The sequence below is a fragment of the Falco naumanni genome, chromosome 1, assembly GCF_017639655.2.
Source record: "Falco naumanni isolate bFalNau1 chromosome 1, bFalNau1.pat, whole genome shotgun sequence".
Taxonomy (NCBI): Eukaryota; Metazoa; Chordata; class Aves; order Falconiformes; family Falconidae; genus Falco; species Falco naumanni.
In genome coordinates this window covers 5,517,364-5,536,250 of record NC_054054.1, presented here as the reverse complement: position 1 = coordinate 5,536,250, position 18,887 = coordinate 5,517,364, and the positions used below count along the sequence as shown (strand labels likewise).

At 39.0% G+C, this 18,887-nt stretch overlaps 1 protein-coding gene across 4 annotated transcripts in view; it reads right to left on the bottom strand.

The window, feature by feature from the left end:
- Nucleotides 1–18,887, bottom strand: part of SPATA5 (spermatogenesis associated 5) — a 175,975-nt gene that overhangs the window by 114,511 nt on the left and 42,577 nt on the right. For 3 of the 4 annotated variants that reach the window (XM_040610959.1, XM_040611128.1, XM_040610874.1), the window contains exons 12-13: nt 13,632–13,685; nt 13,122–13,201 (exon numbers count right to left, since the gene is read on the bottom strand). In XM_040610959.1, the coding sequence (XP_040466893.1) occupies nt 13,122–13,201; nt 13,632–13,685 (134 nt within the window). Of the gene's footprint in view, nt 1–3,809; nt 3,976–13,121; nt 13,202–13,631; nt 13,686–18,887 lie in introns of those variants that run through there. The other variant, XM_040611047.1, reaches the window with a different exon arrangement.

Below are 18,887 nucleotides of genomic sequence, written 5' to 3'. Positions count from 1 at the left end.
TTTCACCACCCCATGCAGCATAAAAAATTAGGTAGGTAGTTATTTTGCAGTGTTGCTCTACATTTTTATGTTCTCCCCATCACATGAGAATAAATTGTGTTGACCAACTGCCTCACAGTAGCACTGTCAGTCCTTTAACTCAGCTGATTTTCCAGAAACCAGGAAAAAACAAGATTGAAAAACTGAACACTCCAGTCTTGAAATCATAAACATGTGAAAAAAACTAAACAGACAAGGCATAAAATATAAATGCCTAGAATAGTTTTAGTCTGGAATTAACTCTGGTAACCTTGAGGTTTATGGAAAATTTGCTCAAATTGCTTAACTATATGTAACAAAAGCATTACAGAAATAAACTCTTATTTCCATTAAAGCTTCTAATATTTCAAAAAGATTAACCAAGTGATGTACCCCCTTCTTCCTTGGCAATTTTTTAACACAAATATTTGTGCATGCACATATTCACACATATAACAAAGAACGCAGAAGAGGAAGATATAGCAGAAATTTTAAATCAAAAGACCAAGCACTGACATTGTAATACATAACACATTTCATGAATGGTTGTGTTCTTTTAACATCTCCTTTTAATTCTGCATAGAGTCCTTATTTCTGAAACACGATAAAAACAAATAGGTGATTGCACGCTGTATGATTTTTTTTTAATTTTTGAAAGGACACTAGACCTAAGAGATACTAGGGCCATACACAGATGACCGTAGACATTCATACATTAGCAGATGTGCTACACAAATTATGTTTATCTGTTCTTTGTAGCACCCAGCTCTATATAAACATGGGGAGGCCAGGTACAGCATAGCCAGTAGCTCATCCCAAAAGTTCCCTTTGCTGAGCAAGGGCAGGGAAGCTGAAGCAGGCTAGGGAAAGCAGCTGAGGATTGCCAGATAGCACCAAAAATGTGGGGTTCATCCACCTTTGCCAGAAACCAGGAGCCCTGCTCTTGGCACATGCCAAAAGCCTCGCTGTTTTCAACACAATCGTTCCTTGCAGACAAGCATGCACACACCTACATCTTCCTTCACCAATGTGACTGCTCTTCCACGGCTATTGGGACTATACGAGACTGCTATTCCACAGCTCCTCTGCTGCGCAAGGGAGGGCTTCATTTCTCTACCCTTAAACAGGCCCTTAAAAAAAAACAACCAACTAATCTCTGAATTTCTTCTGGATCCCTTTAACTCCATACTAAGAAGCAAAAAATAGTTTGATACTAAAAATGAGGCCAGGTTTCTTCCTGCAATGTACATTTTTCTACTGTCACCCCAAACCTACATAGGATGAAGATGATTTTTTAATCTCAATTTCTTTTTTTAAGTCCTTTTCCAAAAGTACGCCTAAACATTTATATAGATACACAAGTACCCTCATACACCAACACACTACATTTATCCTGCTGCACACTTGTTTCCAAAATGAAATATTAGATTTTAAAATGCAAGCATTCCGAGTATTTCCAACAGATAGAGAATACACACATCCAGTTGCAGAGTTCCTACACATGTATTTTGCTGCAGCACTGCCATCTACCACCAGCACGCCGGCAACCGAAGTGCTTCCCAAATGTCCCAAAGCCAAAGCAACAATAACGACTCCATCACTGCTGTAACAATCTCCCCCAAATAAATCCTCTAACTTTCCTGTCCTACAACTGGTTCTGTAATTTTCCAGTGCAAAACGGTTAACTTATCAGACGTAGTCTGGAAAATATCTTTGAGGAGCTGTAATAAATTTTGGCTAACAGAACATTTAGGTTGCTAAGAAATATTAGAGAAGGGACTTGGGTTAGCTAGTTGCCAGCTTTTCGAGTTGCTGCAGCCATGTTAGAAATTCCCAAGCGATATTAGAGCATTTCTTACATACCCATAGGTCACGGTCCCGTTGACTTACAGAGGGCTGAACATGATAAAACACCTCAGGTGTCGGACAAGGATAGTAAATGCTTTTCAAAGGACACAGAACTTAAAGGAAATTAAAATCAACTTTGTAACATAAGCTAGTGTCAGTAGGGATTCAGGCCTCCCATCTTGCATAAGTTTCACATTTACTCAACTTTATACCCAGGAGATTGCACACAAGAAAAACCTAAGCAAAGGGGAAAAAAAATAAATTATAAGACTGGGACCAAAACATTAATATTATATGAGATGATCTGAAGCTAGAAGACTTTGGGGGAGATGCTAAACATTTTTTTTTATTATTTTTTTTTTACACTATTAAGGAAACAAAGAAAAAATACTTGGTTTTAAGGAGAGGTGGCTAGAACAGATATTACACCTTTCCCCAATATAAACATTTCTCTTACAAGCATCAGACTGAAAGAAAACCTAAAAAATTAAAGATGCATTTATTCTAAAGAAAACTCCCACTGTTACAAGGGAATGTACATTGCAAAGACTTCCATGCAATTGAAGCATAATCAGAAAATTGCAGTTAAGCAATCACTGATGGCATGATCTACTCAAACAATGAAGAGTGATATTTACCAGTACATTACTGAGGGCTTTCTTAAAAGTGCAGTTAAAAACATTTTAAAACCACAGATGTGAAAAGTATAAATAGTAAAAACAGTATCAAATGAAGAGGTGTCTGGGACCTATGACATCAGGAATTTCAATTTCAGTGCTTTTGTTTACATAGTTCACTAGGCTGTCATATGATGCACCATTTTTAGCACAGAGTCTCCAGCAAATTAGCTTTTGGCTTCAGAGAATACCCTATAAAAATCACAGGCCGGCACAGGTTTGCAGCGAGAGATCTCTTTACCAGCTGCTCAGAGCTGCATCAGAGCCACACCATGTACTCCGAGAGCTCTAGTGCTGCCCAAGCTGCTAATCTGAAGGGTGACACACAAGTATGCGTTTTTCCATTTTCCCATGATTTCCCAGCAAAGGTTTCAAATTAACACAGGCAGTGTTCATTAAGGCTGCCCTGGCTTTTGACGCAAACGGCAGCCAGAGAAACAAATTATGATTAACCCTCCAGTCCCACAGAGGCACTGCCAAAACCAACTTCCAGCCAAGAGGGTATCTTTGCCCCCCCCACCATGACCTCCGCACGTTGATGTCATCATCACAACTGCATGGAAATAGTCCTCAAAAGGCACGTCCTGGTACAAACTAATTTCCTGTCAACACGCCGCCTGCAAATCCAGGCAGTCAGAATTAAGCTCCTCACATAATCCATGCAGGGCCATGTGTGCATGGGTGCGTGTATGCAAGAGCCGTGCCCTAACCAGAAATACCTTTAACTTCAAAATAAAAATGTGTGAGCAAAGAGGAGTCTGGCTGCTCCATAAAAGGGCCTGAGAATTTCAAGTAATCTCTTGTGTTGCCCTAAATTAAACACATCAGTCTGTAGGCTATGTGTTATTTTAATCTTTTTTGCCAAACCCTCTTTCTTTAAAATCCTCAGTGAAGGAGTTTTAAAGGCAAAAAATGTCTTTGCTTACTAGTTTATCAGTTAGAGCCAGATATCCAGCCCTACATGATATTTCAGCTAATCCTGTCAGTGTCCCACCTCCCACTGGCATCAGACCAAGCCCACATGCACAAGCTCTTGACCAACACAGAAGTTTCCTGAATGGCAAAAGACTCTCAAGATAAGACTACCTGTGGATTATAGCAGACTACTGAAAGTGAATATGAAAAACAAAACCTGGGTTTGGTATTTTATTTTAGCTAAAGGCACTTCCAGTATACGTTTTGACAGAATAAAACACGTATTCTACAGTGTACCACTCACAATTAATCTGAATTAACTCTGGCCTTGCATGATGGAACTGAGAGATTGTGACAGCTCCGAATTCAACACAGCAGGTGAGGGCTCTCCATAGCATCTTTTTTTTTCTTATCTCCTTTGGCCTTACCCAACAACCATTCTAACCAGCTGGACTCAGATCTCAGTGGGTATTCGACATTTCCCCTTGAACAACTTAAGCCACTCTCACGCTTCTTCCTGGGGATACAAAAGCAACGCAGCCTGATTCTATCACTGCATCAAGGAGTACATACAGTTCACTAGCATACATAGTTCTTCAAGCCAAGAATATTTTGTTTCTGGACATAACGAGACGTATGAAATCATCTGATTTAAATCTGTTACCCTTCATGCTATAGGCATTTTTTTTTTTGACAGCAGCTTACTTTTTGTTTTGCACATTTTTACTTATTTAACTTCCTTTACTTCTCTCAGCCCCCTCCCTTTATCTATCAGATTTTTTTTAATATTTAAAACTAAAAACAGTTTGAGAACGCAGTCGTTACAGTTTCACCTCATGATGAAATTTGGTAAGCGTCACCACTGCGAGCTAACGCAAACGTACACTTGCATCATTTGACAGTCTACAACATTTCCAAAACCAATGGGATGAATGTTTTTTCAGAACACCAGATGTCATTTTCATCAGAAAATGTATGTAAGTCTCAATTATAATTTAAATCCTGTAAAGGAGAACCAATGACTCTCCATCCCACCACTGACTTCAGCGGCATTGAAGCCTATCTGAACATCTTCAGAATCAGGACCTTAATTTAGTTATGCTGTTAAAACTGTAGACGTGGAAACGCAGGAAATAGTCACACAGTAACATTTTGAGCACTCTTAAATTCACAGCAACTGTGAAGCTACAAAACCAGAAGGAAGTCTGGGAGGGCCCCTCTCCTGAAAAGCCCCATTTCTGCACAGATGACCCTACCTCTGGCAGATCCATGAGGTCAAAAAGGCAGACCTCAGGAGAAGTATCCAGGATAAATTACTGCAGAGGGATTAATCTCCATGCAGCTGAAATCTATAACACAGGTTTTGTGAGAAGGGAGTACAGCCTACCTTCTTTTCCAAAACATCTTATCAGGCAAGATTTACAAACAGATAAAAGCTGTCTTTATTATTCTTCACCTCCCCCCCACCCCCAACAAAAGAATTGCAATCATAATCAAAATTTAAAAGTTTTAAAAATACTTCTTCTGGATGTGATATCATCTCAAATAATTCTTTCACTGGAATGTCTGGAAATAATTTCATATCAAAACAAATGTAAAAGTCATTGACATGACAAAATGGTTGGTATCAAAAAATTAATATAGGATGAAATAGAACTCTCTGGCAGGACTCTCCACTTCTCCACAAACTACTGAGGTAAAAGGTTCTTGAAATACCAAAGCCCCCTGCCAGCACACTCCCATGCAAGAGTCGCCTCACTCACACAGTCTGAAGGATTTTTATTGAGTCTGACATTTCTGTCAGGGCTTTGCAGGAGTAACCTGTCAGCAAGGAGCACCTGCCAAGTCTGTCTTTTCAGTCCAACTGCCGTGATCGTAATTAACTGTCACACTGTTTTATTTCCTTCCCTCACAAACTGGTGAAATATGGCTTTGGCAGTTCAAGGTTCTCCACAGCATTAAGGGGGAAAAAAACCCAAAACCCCAAAAAACAAACCCAAAAAACTACTCCAATAGCATTTACCAGAAAAATAATAATTGCAGCATCTTCCCAGTTACCGAATCCCACTCAAAAATTCTGTCAGTGGGGCATTTTTTCCAGCAGAATGGACACTGCCATGCCAGTTAGAAAAAGCAGGCTCTTCCACACAGATACAGCCTGCTAAAATATTAATTCAGTCAGAATATTCTTAATCTAAAGATAGCAGAGCAAGCCCTTATGTTAACTTCGAACTTTGTTTCTCTTGAATGCTACTGGGGCTTCAAAACTCAAACTTTACTAAATATACCAGGTTTACAGAGACATGCATGTTTAGTGACACTGTGCTGCTTATGTATTTTTTCCCTACAGCACTTTTCCTTCTCCCTCAAAAATCACAACACCTTTTACATCACCTACTTATTTCTGCTCAAACAATTCCTGGTTTGAGCTAAAACTGTTATCCACAATTACTGATGTCTCTATGTACGTGCACTCACAACAAAAGAGGTATTTCATAAAACAAAAGGTGCAGCAAGCATACCTAGGCCTAAGCGATCATTATTAAACCGCTGGGCTAAATTCACCTCTGGCACACGTATGGTACAGCTTCAGTGCATATTGATAATAAAGACCACTGCAGATATTACAGGCTTTGATGTTATTTTAAAAGTCTAGGAGAGGTACACAGCATACAAATCTTCTATGTTATTAGTTAAATATTTCAGCTATTCATTAAAAAAAAAAAAAAAACACAAAACCACACAACACCAAACATCTCTTCAGTGCTAAGAAATATTCCCCATACCAGGGAATTTTCCTGTCTGTGTCATCAGAAGAAACTCTGAAAGAAGACAATCCTCAAGCCTTCCCTCCATCAGCACCCTACAATTAGATGCTGTCATATTCTCTACGCACCTGTATCAGCTGTTACCCACTATATCGTTTCACATATTCCCTATTTCCTCAAGAGCAAAATTCAGGTACTTCAGAAGGGAAATCTCCAGAGGAAACCTGAGGAAGTCTGGGAAACTTAGAGACTGGGTAGAACATTTAGCTTTACGGTCACCTCCAGGCCAAAAAGGTGTTTTGCCAACTGTCAGTTCGCCAAAAAAACTGCGGTTTTTAAGACATTACAAAAGCACAGAAAAATAAAAGAACTCCTAGTACTCCTTGAGCGGCCTCCCACTTGTAAGCAGGTTTCCTAAAAAGAGACGAGCTTTGTGGAAACAGGAAACTGCGCTCAGCTGTCAGCAGGTGACTTTGAAACAAATGGCCTACAGGCAGCTGCAGAAACATCCCAGATTTTCCCCCATGTTCATGCAACCAGCCTCTTCCATTTGCCCAAATTCATTATTACGGCAGCTTCCAGAAATGAGCGAAGTAGGCCCAGAAAAATGAAACACAATGAAATGAGAGAAAAGGAGGCAAGGAGCCAGTCTGAGATGGGTTTGGAATCAACAGGCTTTCTTCCAGAGGGCTTTCCCCAAGCACATCTCCAAATCCTTAAGCACCAAGGTGGTGATCCATCAGTCATTTCCATCTGCCTGAAACTAATTGCAGATGCAGGTCCACAGAAGGCAGACATGAGACCTCACTTTCACCTGGCCCTGGCACCATCGAGCTGAAACAAGAAGGATGCTAACAGAGTTCTCCTATTCTATTACCATTGCCTTTAAAAAAAAAAAAAAAAAAAAAAAAAAGCCCCAAACACACACCTGATGCACAGTAAATTTTCCATTTCCTTTCTTTCTGTTTTCCTCAGCATTTCTCCTCTGCGCATTCCTGGAAGTTAATCAAGTTGAACACTGTAATCAATCATATCTACCAGCGAAGCAAGTACAGTTTAAGTTGGAAGTATAACAGACCTAGAAGTAACTAGCTAGACTGGATTTTGTTTTCATTATAACAATATTTAAGTATAAGAGGTTCCATTTCATCTGGAATAAGTTTCATTTAGAAGTTTTAACTACAGTCATGTTCCCCTTGTATTTCATTTAAAGTAAAGTTTAAAAAAGGCCGTCAATCATTCTAGTCCTCGCCCCACAGGCAACTGTAGCCTGCTTGGGCCCATTTAGTGTGGGTAAGCTGACCTTTCTCCATAGCCAACACCACATCGGGACCCGAAGCGATCACCACATATGCCCACTTCTGATCCCTCTAATCCTGGTATTCATTTCAACTGGGCCTCTGGCAGGAATCCAGAGAGAAGCTCAAATTCACGTCCTTGGCTGAAGCATCTTGCTGCAGGTTAACTTTGCCACAGCACTGCAGAGCAGGCTTACCAACGTTAACAGCCTTGATTAGTCCCTCTAAACCCTCTACATTTATCCATGCATTTGAATGACTTCAGGAAAATGGTTTACAGATCCAGTCCTGCTTCCGCTGATGCCAATGATCAAATCTCCGAGTTGTAATACAGGCTGGCAAAGTTACAAAATATTGGGTTTTTTAAACAAAAAGGAAGAACCACAGATTTTTAAACACATTGTGATAAAGGATTCTTGCTAGACAAGAAACATTGATGAGTTTGTTTTAAAGTTAAAGGTATTGCAAACATCTAGCATAAACACAAACAATCTATAGGTAATGCTATTTATTTAAATCGCTATTCCAAAGCGAATTACAAGCTTTATTGTACAATTAAATTGGTTCAAAACTTTTAACTTTTTCAGCACTCCTTGCTAGGCCTAAAATAGAAAACTGGCACTGGACATGCAGCTTTTTCCCCAGACAATACTGGATACCAAATTCAAACACTTTAAAGAATTCAGACAGTAGTCACAAAAGTTTTGAATGCCTCAACTCTCTATCATATCCAAACACAGCTCAGATACTGAAGGGAACCGGCTGACATCCCCCAATTCAGGGACAAGCAGTGCTAATGAAGCCAGAAACGCAAAGCTCTGCCTAAATGAGCCTGCTGCTAGAATTGGGTCCCTCACAACACAAGCATGGCACAGGGAAACTCCCATTTCTTTAATGTATTCTTCACTTTCTTTTGCCTTCACACAAGTAATATTAGGGTGACAGTACTTTCTCCAGCTCTGCTACTGGTAACCTACCCTGTGCAAGGGTGGCTTTCTGGCTGAGAGCCTCTGTCCTACCTAATGTCCCTGCAGGGTCCAGGCTCTAGCTTTCGTTGCTAGGATGCAATACACCGACCTTCTTCATGACAGAGGCTGTCAATTACACCAGGGAATTTGCACAGATAAAAAAATGCAAAGGTATGTTCAAGCGTACAGTGTAATATGTACTGAATTGTACATAATATGTGCTAAGCTGTACAGTATAAATATGTACTAAAATATTCCAAAGAGACAGCTTGGTTTAAAAACAGAGGATTTATCACAGTTCCCATTTAAAGCACAGGTGACTCAGTACAGAAGAGAAGATGTTGTTCTTCCCAGCTTCATTATAGAAGCCTGAGGGCCTCAAAAGTTAAGACTGCAAATATTTCAATACCTAAAGTGAAAACAGTATGTCTTTCAGAGGTTCTGAACATTTTAAATTGTGGCTTAGGAATGTATCTATCCTGCTCCCCTTGCCACCCAGTATACAGGGTAACGTAACTCACTGGAAAAGCATCATCATATTGTAGTTTCAAGGGATTGGTATCAAAGTCCCTTCACTTTGTCACTTCTATCGTCACTCCGAAAAGGTTATTCATCTACCAACTTGTTCTGGCCTATACAAGTCAATTGCAAGGTACTGATTTTGTCTCGTCTTTCTTTTTTTTGTCCTTTGAAAATGCAATTTATCAGTGTCTTTCACATCAGTCTACAATATTTCCCATCTTACGTTACAAAATGCTTTGCTTCTGAAAACCAAGAATAGGAACAAATATATCTCTTGCCCCAAAATCCTAAAAATCCTGCTTGTATAAACAATGTCCCATTTCCAAAGCAGAGACTTCTTAAGTACAGCAAACAGACAGTCTGTGCTGCATTTACACAGAGCCACGTTCATTCATCAATTTCAAGTCTAATGACCAAGACATTTCCCTCTTGGTAACCTCTAATGGCCAGAAGAATTAGGTTTTATATGGTCAGGATACCAAGGGATAACAAATACCCATAACTCTTTGCAGCTGTGCAATTTGTAAAGCCTCTCAAGCTTTGTCCAGGCAAGGGATTACTGCGAGGCAAACCTTTCTCCTCATGCAGTGCTGCATCTGGACCAGTCCTGAGGGTCTCGCTTCAGTGCAGTCTCTCCTATGAAAAGTTGTAACATCTTTCAAAAGCAAGGAGAAAGAAAAAGTGGTAGTCTGCTCATGAAAGTAAATACTAATTAGAACCACAGAGTGATGGAAAAGGCTCCATGCACCACGTAGTGCATCTCTCCCAGTGCATGACTGTTTCTCGCTGCACGTTAATCTGTGAAACGTCAGGTTTGTTTTAAAGATGTCAAGTAGTAGGTTGCTGAAGCTTCTCCCATATGACTAACTGACAGCAAAGGATAATTCTCTACCAAAAGCCTTTCTGATCTGCGTAAGTTTTTCCTATCTCAATCATTTTTCCTACTCAAAACTCACTGTGACACCTCTAACTTTCTAGCATCTTTTCTTCCACGGGTTTATCGTCTATTCTTTAGAACCAGTTATAGTGAATGCCTCCCTCTTTCCTTATAGTCAGTCCATTCAGCCCCAAATTTTTTTATTTTCAATTCTCTCTAACAAGCATAGCCTAAGAGAACAAAATCCAGAAACGAATACAGCTCAAACTATCTTTACCTGTTTTCACAGATAAAGATACATTGGAAACTCAAATCCATTCAGAATCACTCTCTCATCTTCTTGCATCAAGGATCTCCAGATTTCTCCATCAAGCAACTGCTCCTTACATTGAACTATTCTCCTCAGAGGTGCAGGATTATATCGTAAATCCTCTTTGAGTCTCTTATGTATCCAGCCCACATTTTTAATTCTTTGATTAATATGTATTAGCTTGTCGCCAACATGCAAATTTGGGAGGTGGGTGTGGACAGACATGAAGGAAAACCCAGGAGCTTATTTCATACAGATAAAACATATGGAACTGCTAAGCAGGCTGTGCAAGAAACAATCTTTTCAGAAATAATACATTTTGACACGGAACAATGTCAATTAACATAATTTTTGCTGACTTCAAAGTATTATTTCTTGTAACTAATAAACACACACAAATACTGTATATATATACAATATACAAATAAATACAATAATATACAAATACTGTAAAACTACTACACAAGACAGTTACATTATGTAGAGTGTTAAGATGTATTACAATTCTGAGTAATGGCTTGGAAATGTATAATAAATAAAACACCGTGGCATATCTGAATGCAGCTACAGTGTCTGCCATGGCGTAATTGATTATGCAGTGACAGACTCCACTATATGATGCAAAAGAGACATTATATTGAATGGTACAAACAAGAAAACTCCTTAGCTCTCTTCGTCTACCTGCATTACAACTAATTACAAAGTCTGTTAGTCTGTATGTGCCTGTTGATGAGAAGGGATTGTTTAGTGATCTCTGTTTAGGGAGTAAAACATCTGTGCTTTTGACTAAAGCTTGTGGGTTTAATCTAAACAAGTATTAATGAGTTAATGAATATTTGGCAAAGTGCTTTGTAGAGCAAAAGCATTAAGCAATTACTCAATGTTATTTCACATCTGTTATTTCAGATCTGAACTATGCATAAAACTACTCTCACAACTTAACAGTTCAGGCTTCTCTGCATCTCTGGATGTCCCGTTAAGATTGAGGAGAGGTTACCTACCCAGGAGGATTTGTGATGCAGCATATTCTGCGCAAAGTCCACAGAATCCTAACAAAGATTTAAACGGAAAGGAAAAACGTTTACAAAGCTGTATCACAGAGTGTTTTCCACTGCCAAGGCAGAGAAAACTAATTCAACCAACAGAGGGAATAGGGAGACAATATAAACAGGTGTTTCCTTGAAAACTTCAGTATGGTTAGAAATAGTACAGGAAATGGATCTCCAGAGGCCACAAATCGTTAGCATCTCTAATGCATTTGCAAATTCCTACTGTGCAAAGTCAGCCTGTAAAAAAAGGCCATTTCTAATAAGTGCCTTGTCTGGTTTCCTACACCATTTAATTTCAGATGAATTTTACGAGAACTCTGCTACATATTTTACCTCCCATCTGGTTCAGATTTGACAATGAAATATTTGTGTGTCCCACCCTGTTCTTTTTAAAGCTCCAAAACCAGATGTCTCCAGCACAACACAACTGCAGCAGGTCATACCACATTCTTCAGCAAGCTGTGCCAGGCCTACTACCCCCCACAGACAGTTCCAGGTAAGGTAAAATTGGGTTGTTTACTCCCTAAAAGAAGAAAGCAAACAAACAAACGCACTCAACACCTCTAGGGCACTGTGTGAAAAGGCTGATTAAAACGCACTATAGCCTATTCTTCCAAAAGGTTTTATCTTGATGAAGTGGTGTTTCTGAAAGCTAAACACATTAAGAATTGCAGCATGGGGAAGTATTTCCCCCCCCCTCTATTGGCTTGATTCCAGCACATTTCTGCAACTTTCCTATTGTGATAAGCAGACAGGTGTTTCAGTGGGTACCACAGAGCGGCTAACTGTTTCTAGGAAGTTTACAAGTGTCACAGTTGCAGACATTGCTAAGAAAAGGATGATGTTGAAGACATCTTCTACCAGGTTTTGCATTTCAAGCAGAAAATGTATTCATTTCTTAAGTTTCACAGGGCAGCTCTATGCTGCAAGCAATGCCACCTCCTGTAACATAAACAATTTATTCATGTCACTGAAATATTAGTATGACACCTTTTATCCTTTGCTGCAGATACAAATGGCTTTTTTGCAACACAAATGAATCTGAATGGATGCTGAGGTAGCTTCTCTTCCCGACAAATGATGAAGTTGTGAAGCACCTTCAAACTGGACAAATACTTTCTACATGCACATATTTGATAGTTTTTCAGGCAAAAAAATAAAACAGAAAAAAAAGTACTTGCTCACAACAAGTAGTAGTATTTTATGAGATGTCCTCCTAGAAAAACCACTTACAAAGCCTGTCTAATTTTAAATGCTATAGTAGCAACTAAAACCTGCTATAATCCTCCTTCAGACAAGAGCTAAACATCTCTTGAAATCATCACGAAGCAAGACACGGGAAAAAACAGTATGAGCTCCTTGCACAATAACCCCTTTTTAATGTCACACATGAAAGGACGTGAGTGTTCTCAAATCTTTTAATGAAGTTTTTCCCAGTCTGGGGAAACATTTAAACATAAGCGTAAATTTAAGCATATGAGTAGACTCCCTGGAATATATGATCTCCTTGTTATATATGATCACATTGTGTTCTTGACGAAGACACTGTATTAGGCCAGTGCAACAACCCTGGGAAAAGAAAGGAGTTAGTTACTGGAAATAAATGCAAGCTAAAACCACAGAAAAGAGCCGAAGGGCATGAGAACCAGTAGAATCATTCCTGCTAATAAGATGAGAAAGAAGGAACTCCACCAGCTTACCTGTTTATGCCAAGTTAAATACACCTGAGGAGTCACAAATGCTATCCTTCTGCATGTGGAATGAATATATTTAATAAAATCATTCTAGAAAGGTAATATACTTGTGATTGCACAATGTAAGACTAATTTATCAGAAAATAACATCTGAGATTTTTTAACAGGATTACTTACTTTCCCCTTTCAACTGCCAAGGCATCTATTTCATCAAAGAAAAGAATTGAAGGAGACACTGCTCTGGCTTTCCTAAAGATCTAGAAAAACAACAATTAAACACTTAGTTTTAAAGGATGGGAAATTTTTACAGAATGCTAACAACCCCTGCACACCTCAAAAGCTATAGAGATGCAAGATACATGTACATATAAACTTTGTTGCTTTCCCCCACCCCCAAAAACAAACCTTTTAGAACTTATTCATGATACTGTGTGATGCAGGCTTACAGTGAACGCTGCTACTGGATCCCAAATTTGACATGTATCACTAGGCCAATGCAGGATGAAATTAAACATAAAATATCATTTCTGCTTGCTTTCCCCCCCCCCCCCCCCCTTTCTTTTTTAAACTTCAACCAGAAGAAGGTTTTTTGGAAAGTTTAAGGTAACCTTATACGCAGAGAAGAATTTGAATGCCAAGAAAGCTTAACACATAACATTATACTACATATAGCTTGCCCTTTCTCACCTCTCTCACTGCTCGTTCAGACTCACCAACATATTTATTCATCAGCTCAGGTCCCTGCAAAATTAATAAAAGTTTAAAATTTACATTACTTTTATATACAAAATGACTGAGCCAATCTGCCAGTGCTACATTACTGATGCTCTGTTACAAAGAATTTTGATAATTTGTCACTTGCAAGTCTTATTTGTGCATTTTCAGACTTACCTTCTACCTGTACGAGGTTTTCCTCCATTTGTTACGGCACTGTGCATGCACGTAACTACACATAGAGGTTAGCCCTCTCATCAACAGGGACTTAAAAACAACATTTAACAGTGCTTCTTTGAACTTGACAGTTTGCAGGTCCAGAAAGAAGCAGCTGACATAGCAGCACACCTGAAATCCATCCATGAGGAGCTGCATCTCCAGTGAGAAAGCTGTTCAGTGTCTTAGCTCATTGACATTCCTTTCTGCCGAGATTGCCAAGCACAATTAATAGTGCCAGCTGCTGTGGTGCCTGTTTATACTCACAGCCCTGTTTACTAGGAACAGACTGGAGACCACAGGGTCAACATTCAGGTCTTGAATAAATACTTATACTTTTTATGATTAAAACAACGGAGAATTCTCAGAGTATTTTCTGTTCTGCTACGTCCCGTACCATAGGCTGCTTAAATAACGGTTTCTAATGGGACTAAGATTCTCATAGGAGGGGTAATGACTCATTGACTTCGGCCTGGTTTGCATCAACATTGACCTGCAGCCACAACCAACGATTATTATCATCTGCCCTAAAACAAAAAGAGCCGGTAGCCTCAATCTATTTTCCAGGGAACAGGTGTCCTCATAATTTTACCTGCAGAAACAAATCCTTCTTCACAGTGAGAAAACTGAAGAACCTTCCCATGCTTCACAGCTGCAAGTACCTTCAGGTAGCACTCAGCTGAGATCAGTAAGGCAGCTTTAAACAGGGGGTATGCTAGAATTAAGCATGTGTGGCAGATGCACATTTATACATTGGCAGTGACAGAGCAACCCCTTTTTGAATAGGACCATCTGGACTTTGTACTCAGATGGGTAGAACACAGATTCATTACTCTAAAAACACAGCACACTTTTTTGCAGTCTACCCCTCCACACTCATTTGCACTCTCGCAATAGCAATTAATGCACTGACTTTTATCTTGACACTGGCACCACTGGAAAGTATCTGTGCCTATATATGTATGGGGAAAAAACATATATTCTAAAAACAAAAGCACAAGCTATCTGATATCAGCAAAGCACCCAAGCTATACCACTGTTCTTACTTATTTCTTTTCAAAGAGTTGTCCATTATCCAAAGGACCAGGTGAGATACTGCAGTACCCAGACCCAGCATTCCACACAAGTAAAAGCAATTGTGTAAGGGTTGGAGGAAACTTCAATGATAGAATTAGCATTGCTTCCTTCCATCAACATATACCCTTAAAGCAACTGTTGCAGTAGCTAAAGTGTCACCTGCAGGCTTTCAACAACTTCAAAATTTGAGTCAGTTGGACACTTACATGGAAACAGAATTATTCAGATACATAAGTGAAGAATGCAGAAAAGAAAGAGAGAAGGAAAAAACAAGGTAAGACAGAAACAAAGCCTTTTCCTACTATTCACTGTGGACACCGAACATGAGGAGTGTGCAGCAGTTTGTGCAGAGCAGGCTTGCAGCTCAAAAAGACAGCACTCAGCTGCTCCGGGTCCTTGCCATTCATCATGTTCAGTGCAGATGAGGAATCTGATAGCACGGGCCTAACAAATCCCTAAGGAACCAGAGTGCAGTCTTCTCTTTCTGTCTAACTTTCTGTTAAAGTGAGCTGATACACTGAGAGCAATTTCTACCCACAATTATATTTTACTAACTTTTTCTTGGAAGCTGTGGACCTTCTCCTTCATGCCCTTATTCTCATAAGTAATCTTCATCCACATCAGTATTCTCATGGAAACCAACATCATTTACATCAGTGCCAATAGTGTACTCCTCTAGTATGACACAACATCAAATAGTCTGACATTTTCGTTTCTTTTGTCTGAGTAAAAAAATATGTAAAACCAAAACTACTCTCTTTGAGCTCTAAGGTACAATATAATTTCAGATGCTTGGAGTTTTATTTTTAATTAAGCATTAAAATATGATCAAGGCAACATCAAAGCAATAAACACTGTTTAAAATGTTTCCAAAGAGAATTATTTTGAATACATGGTTTTGCTGTAAGCTTTGACATGAAGGTTTTTCTCTATTTTTCTTTTCATTAAGTAGCAACTCCAGGTGAAAGATCACTATGTATTAATGATCCGTGCCCCTCATGGAAAACTTTGATGAAAATTGATTTGAAGGTCTCCTAGTTTACCACTCATGAATAATAACAAAAATGCCATTGAGGACCATAGTTTCTATTGCTAGCAACTTGAAACTCTTATTATACCTGGCAATAAAGGAAAAGACTCCAAAGTAAGAGAAAGCACACACAGAAGAGGAAGAATTGGTACATTTCATCTCATGCAACCACTGAAAACCACAGCACAAAACCTAGAAATGTTCAAAGCAGCTGGATGTAGAAACTGAACTGGGTTAGCTCTGGTCCCACCTGAGCTCAGCCTCTGCCTTACCCTCTCTGCAAATGGGCTGTCCTTTAGCTAAGATTGAAGACAGTTCTTTCAAAAGATTGATCTGTTTGACAAGCAGTCTATAGGCCATCAGAGTCACCTGCTGACAGGTGACACCATTTCTAGTTTTCACAAAACTCACCTTCTCTTTTTAGGAAAGAGGCCACTCAAGAAATACCAGGAGTTTGGGTGTTGGTTGTTTTTTTTTTTTAATTTTTCAATGCTTTTCTAATGCTTTAAAAAAATCAAATGACATAAGCCTGACTTAGTAAGCAAGTCAACATTTGTTGAAATATTTTTTGCCCAGAGGCGAGCATAATGATACCTTTAAAAGCTGTTTATAACTGTTGATATACTGACCAAGAGGTGCTAGTAACAAATGGTCCCGTTTAGAAATACATATAGCTCTGCTCTGTTCTGCAACAAGCCATCTTCCATACAAAGGGACACAAAGAAATAAAGCCTGTTCCTTCTGGTCATTTGCACTGCAACTCCAAAACAGCAAAAGATTTGCAGCAGGAAATTGGCAGAAGTATTTGTAGCTAGTCCATGCGTATAAGCATACCAATTGCGAGCTACAATCCAGACTAATAGTATAAAATCTGCCACTTCAGGCCCACTGTATACTGCTGAGTTTTGTTTCTTCAGCCTCAAAAGAGGAGACATTTCCAGAAGCACTATCCCATCCTCATTTACAAGATACACTCCCCTTGTATCATGAAACTTTCCAGTTGTTTACAGTTTGGATTGGGTGTTGATTTTTATTTTTTTTAATAAAAAAGCAAGGAAAAAGTATAAATTTTTTTACTTTTAAAACGCTATCAGAATAAGCTCCTAAAAGATTAACTCCACAAAAGATAAACCCCCTGTATACAGGCTGCAACATGAGATAAGTTTGTGTATACATGGTTATGATGTATAGAAGTTCTCAAAGTGTTTTTAAATTGCAAGAGGAATGTTTGGTATCCCTGAAGTTAAAAAGTATCAGTAATTTTTCTAAGCAATGCTTAAAACCACTTGTAGACTTTTTCACCTGAAAACACTGGGGTAGCAACTTTCAATTGATAGGAAATTTAGTCAGTGACTTCCCTCTATAAATAATTTTTTTTTACTACGTTGACAATCAGGTAAGTTGTGCACTTGTTGAGCCAGATGGACACAGCCCCAGATTTCACCAGCATACGGCTCTTTATTCTCTTAAAAAATATTGCCATAACCTCACATGCAGGTTCCGGGCTCTAACATAGACACACTAAACTGTTAGCCATAGAGAACGATCCACATTTTTTTAAAAGTCCAATTAATTAAAGAATTTATATAACATCCTACAGATTATTACTCTACAATAGATAACGCACAATTCCTTCTTTGCCACGTTCAAAGTAGAAAAGATCATAGAAGTATCAGTCATAATTCATTTAATTTCAGATGAAGTATCTAAAAACACAGCTCTGTGCTGTGAATCTCAAACAAAAAGGAAAAAAAAAAAAGACAAGCTGTGCCAAAATTAGTTTTCAACTGTTCACCATGTGTACCTAGAGCAATGTTCATTGCCCACACTCAGACATCTACACCTGAGTTAGAAATTCACACTGATTTGGACAGACAGATGCCTACCTTGCAGATGCAAGGCAACTCACTCTAAATGTGCTAATTTCTCATCAGACTGCAGAAGGAGCATAGACAGCCAGCTCAGAGGAGCTAAGCAAAGCTTGATCCCACTCCTACCAGTACATCTCTCATGGAGTTAAACTCTGCATTTTGGCCTCCCCCCTCTTTTTTTTTTCTCCTATTCTTTCCAGTTCCATGAAAATGCAGGTGAGATTATCCACTGCAACAACAGTAACTGATTTGGAAGAGACTCAGAAATTAGTTAAGTCTTTTCACACTGTAATCTTAGTGGCAAAATGCTATCCCATCCCTACCACAGTCAAACCAAAGCAATACATATGACTCAGGACGGCTGCAGGAAAGAGAGTTAACAAGATAAACAGTGAGACTTCCTTTATTTTAACAGTAAGGCTATTTCTAATGCAAAGGTTATACACGTGTGATTTGGTAATTGGTTACACTACAAAGAAAAATATTTGCTCAGAAAACACATTATATTTGCTTGTTAAGAATAAAGCCTACTTCTCTTTCAGTGCTGTTTAATGATTTAATCTGCATCACTCCCAGCTTCTCAGCAGAACTAAACTCCAGGCTGAGTGCTGTGCACCATTTTAATCACTTCCTCTCCCTCTGCCCTGCATTCCAGGACCTTAAAAACTTGTTGACACCTGTCTGGTGTTTTAAAAACATCAAGTTCAACAGGTGCTTGTGGGATCCAAAGTATTTAAGGGAGCAGGCTGGCAAAAAACTGTCATCCTCAAACCTAAGTCAAGTGAAGTTGCTAAAAGCAGCGTAATCAAACTGCAAAGGCAAACGTAACATCCGTTTTTCTTTATTTGCATGCCTCAGAATTCACTTTTTTGCCATTTGCCTTGACTGGCAAACTTTAATGCCAATCTTTTGAGGTTTCTTTACACAATACAGAAGCCAGTATTTGTAGCATGGAGTGAACTGACTGGAAATATTGAATTAAATTCACTGCATGCACCAGTGCCTCCAGAGAAGGCCCTCTTCAGCGCTTGGGCA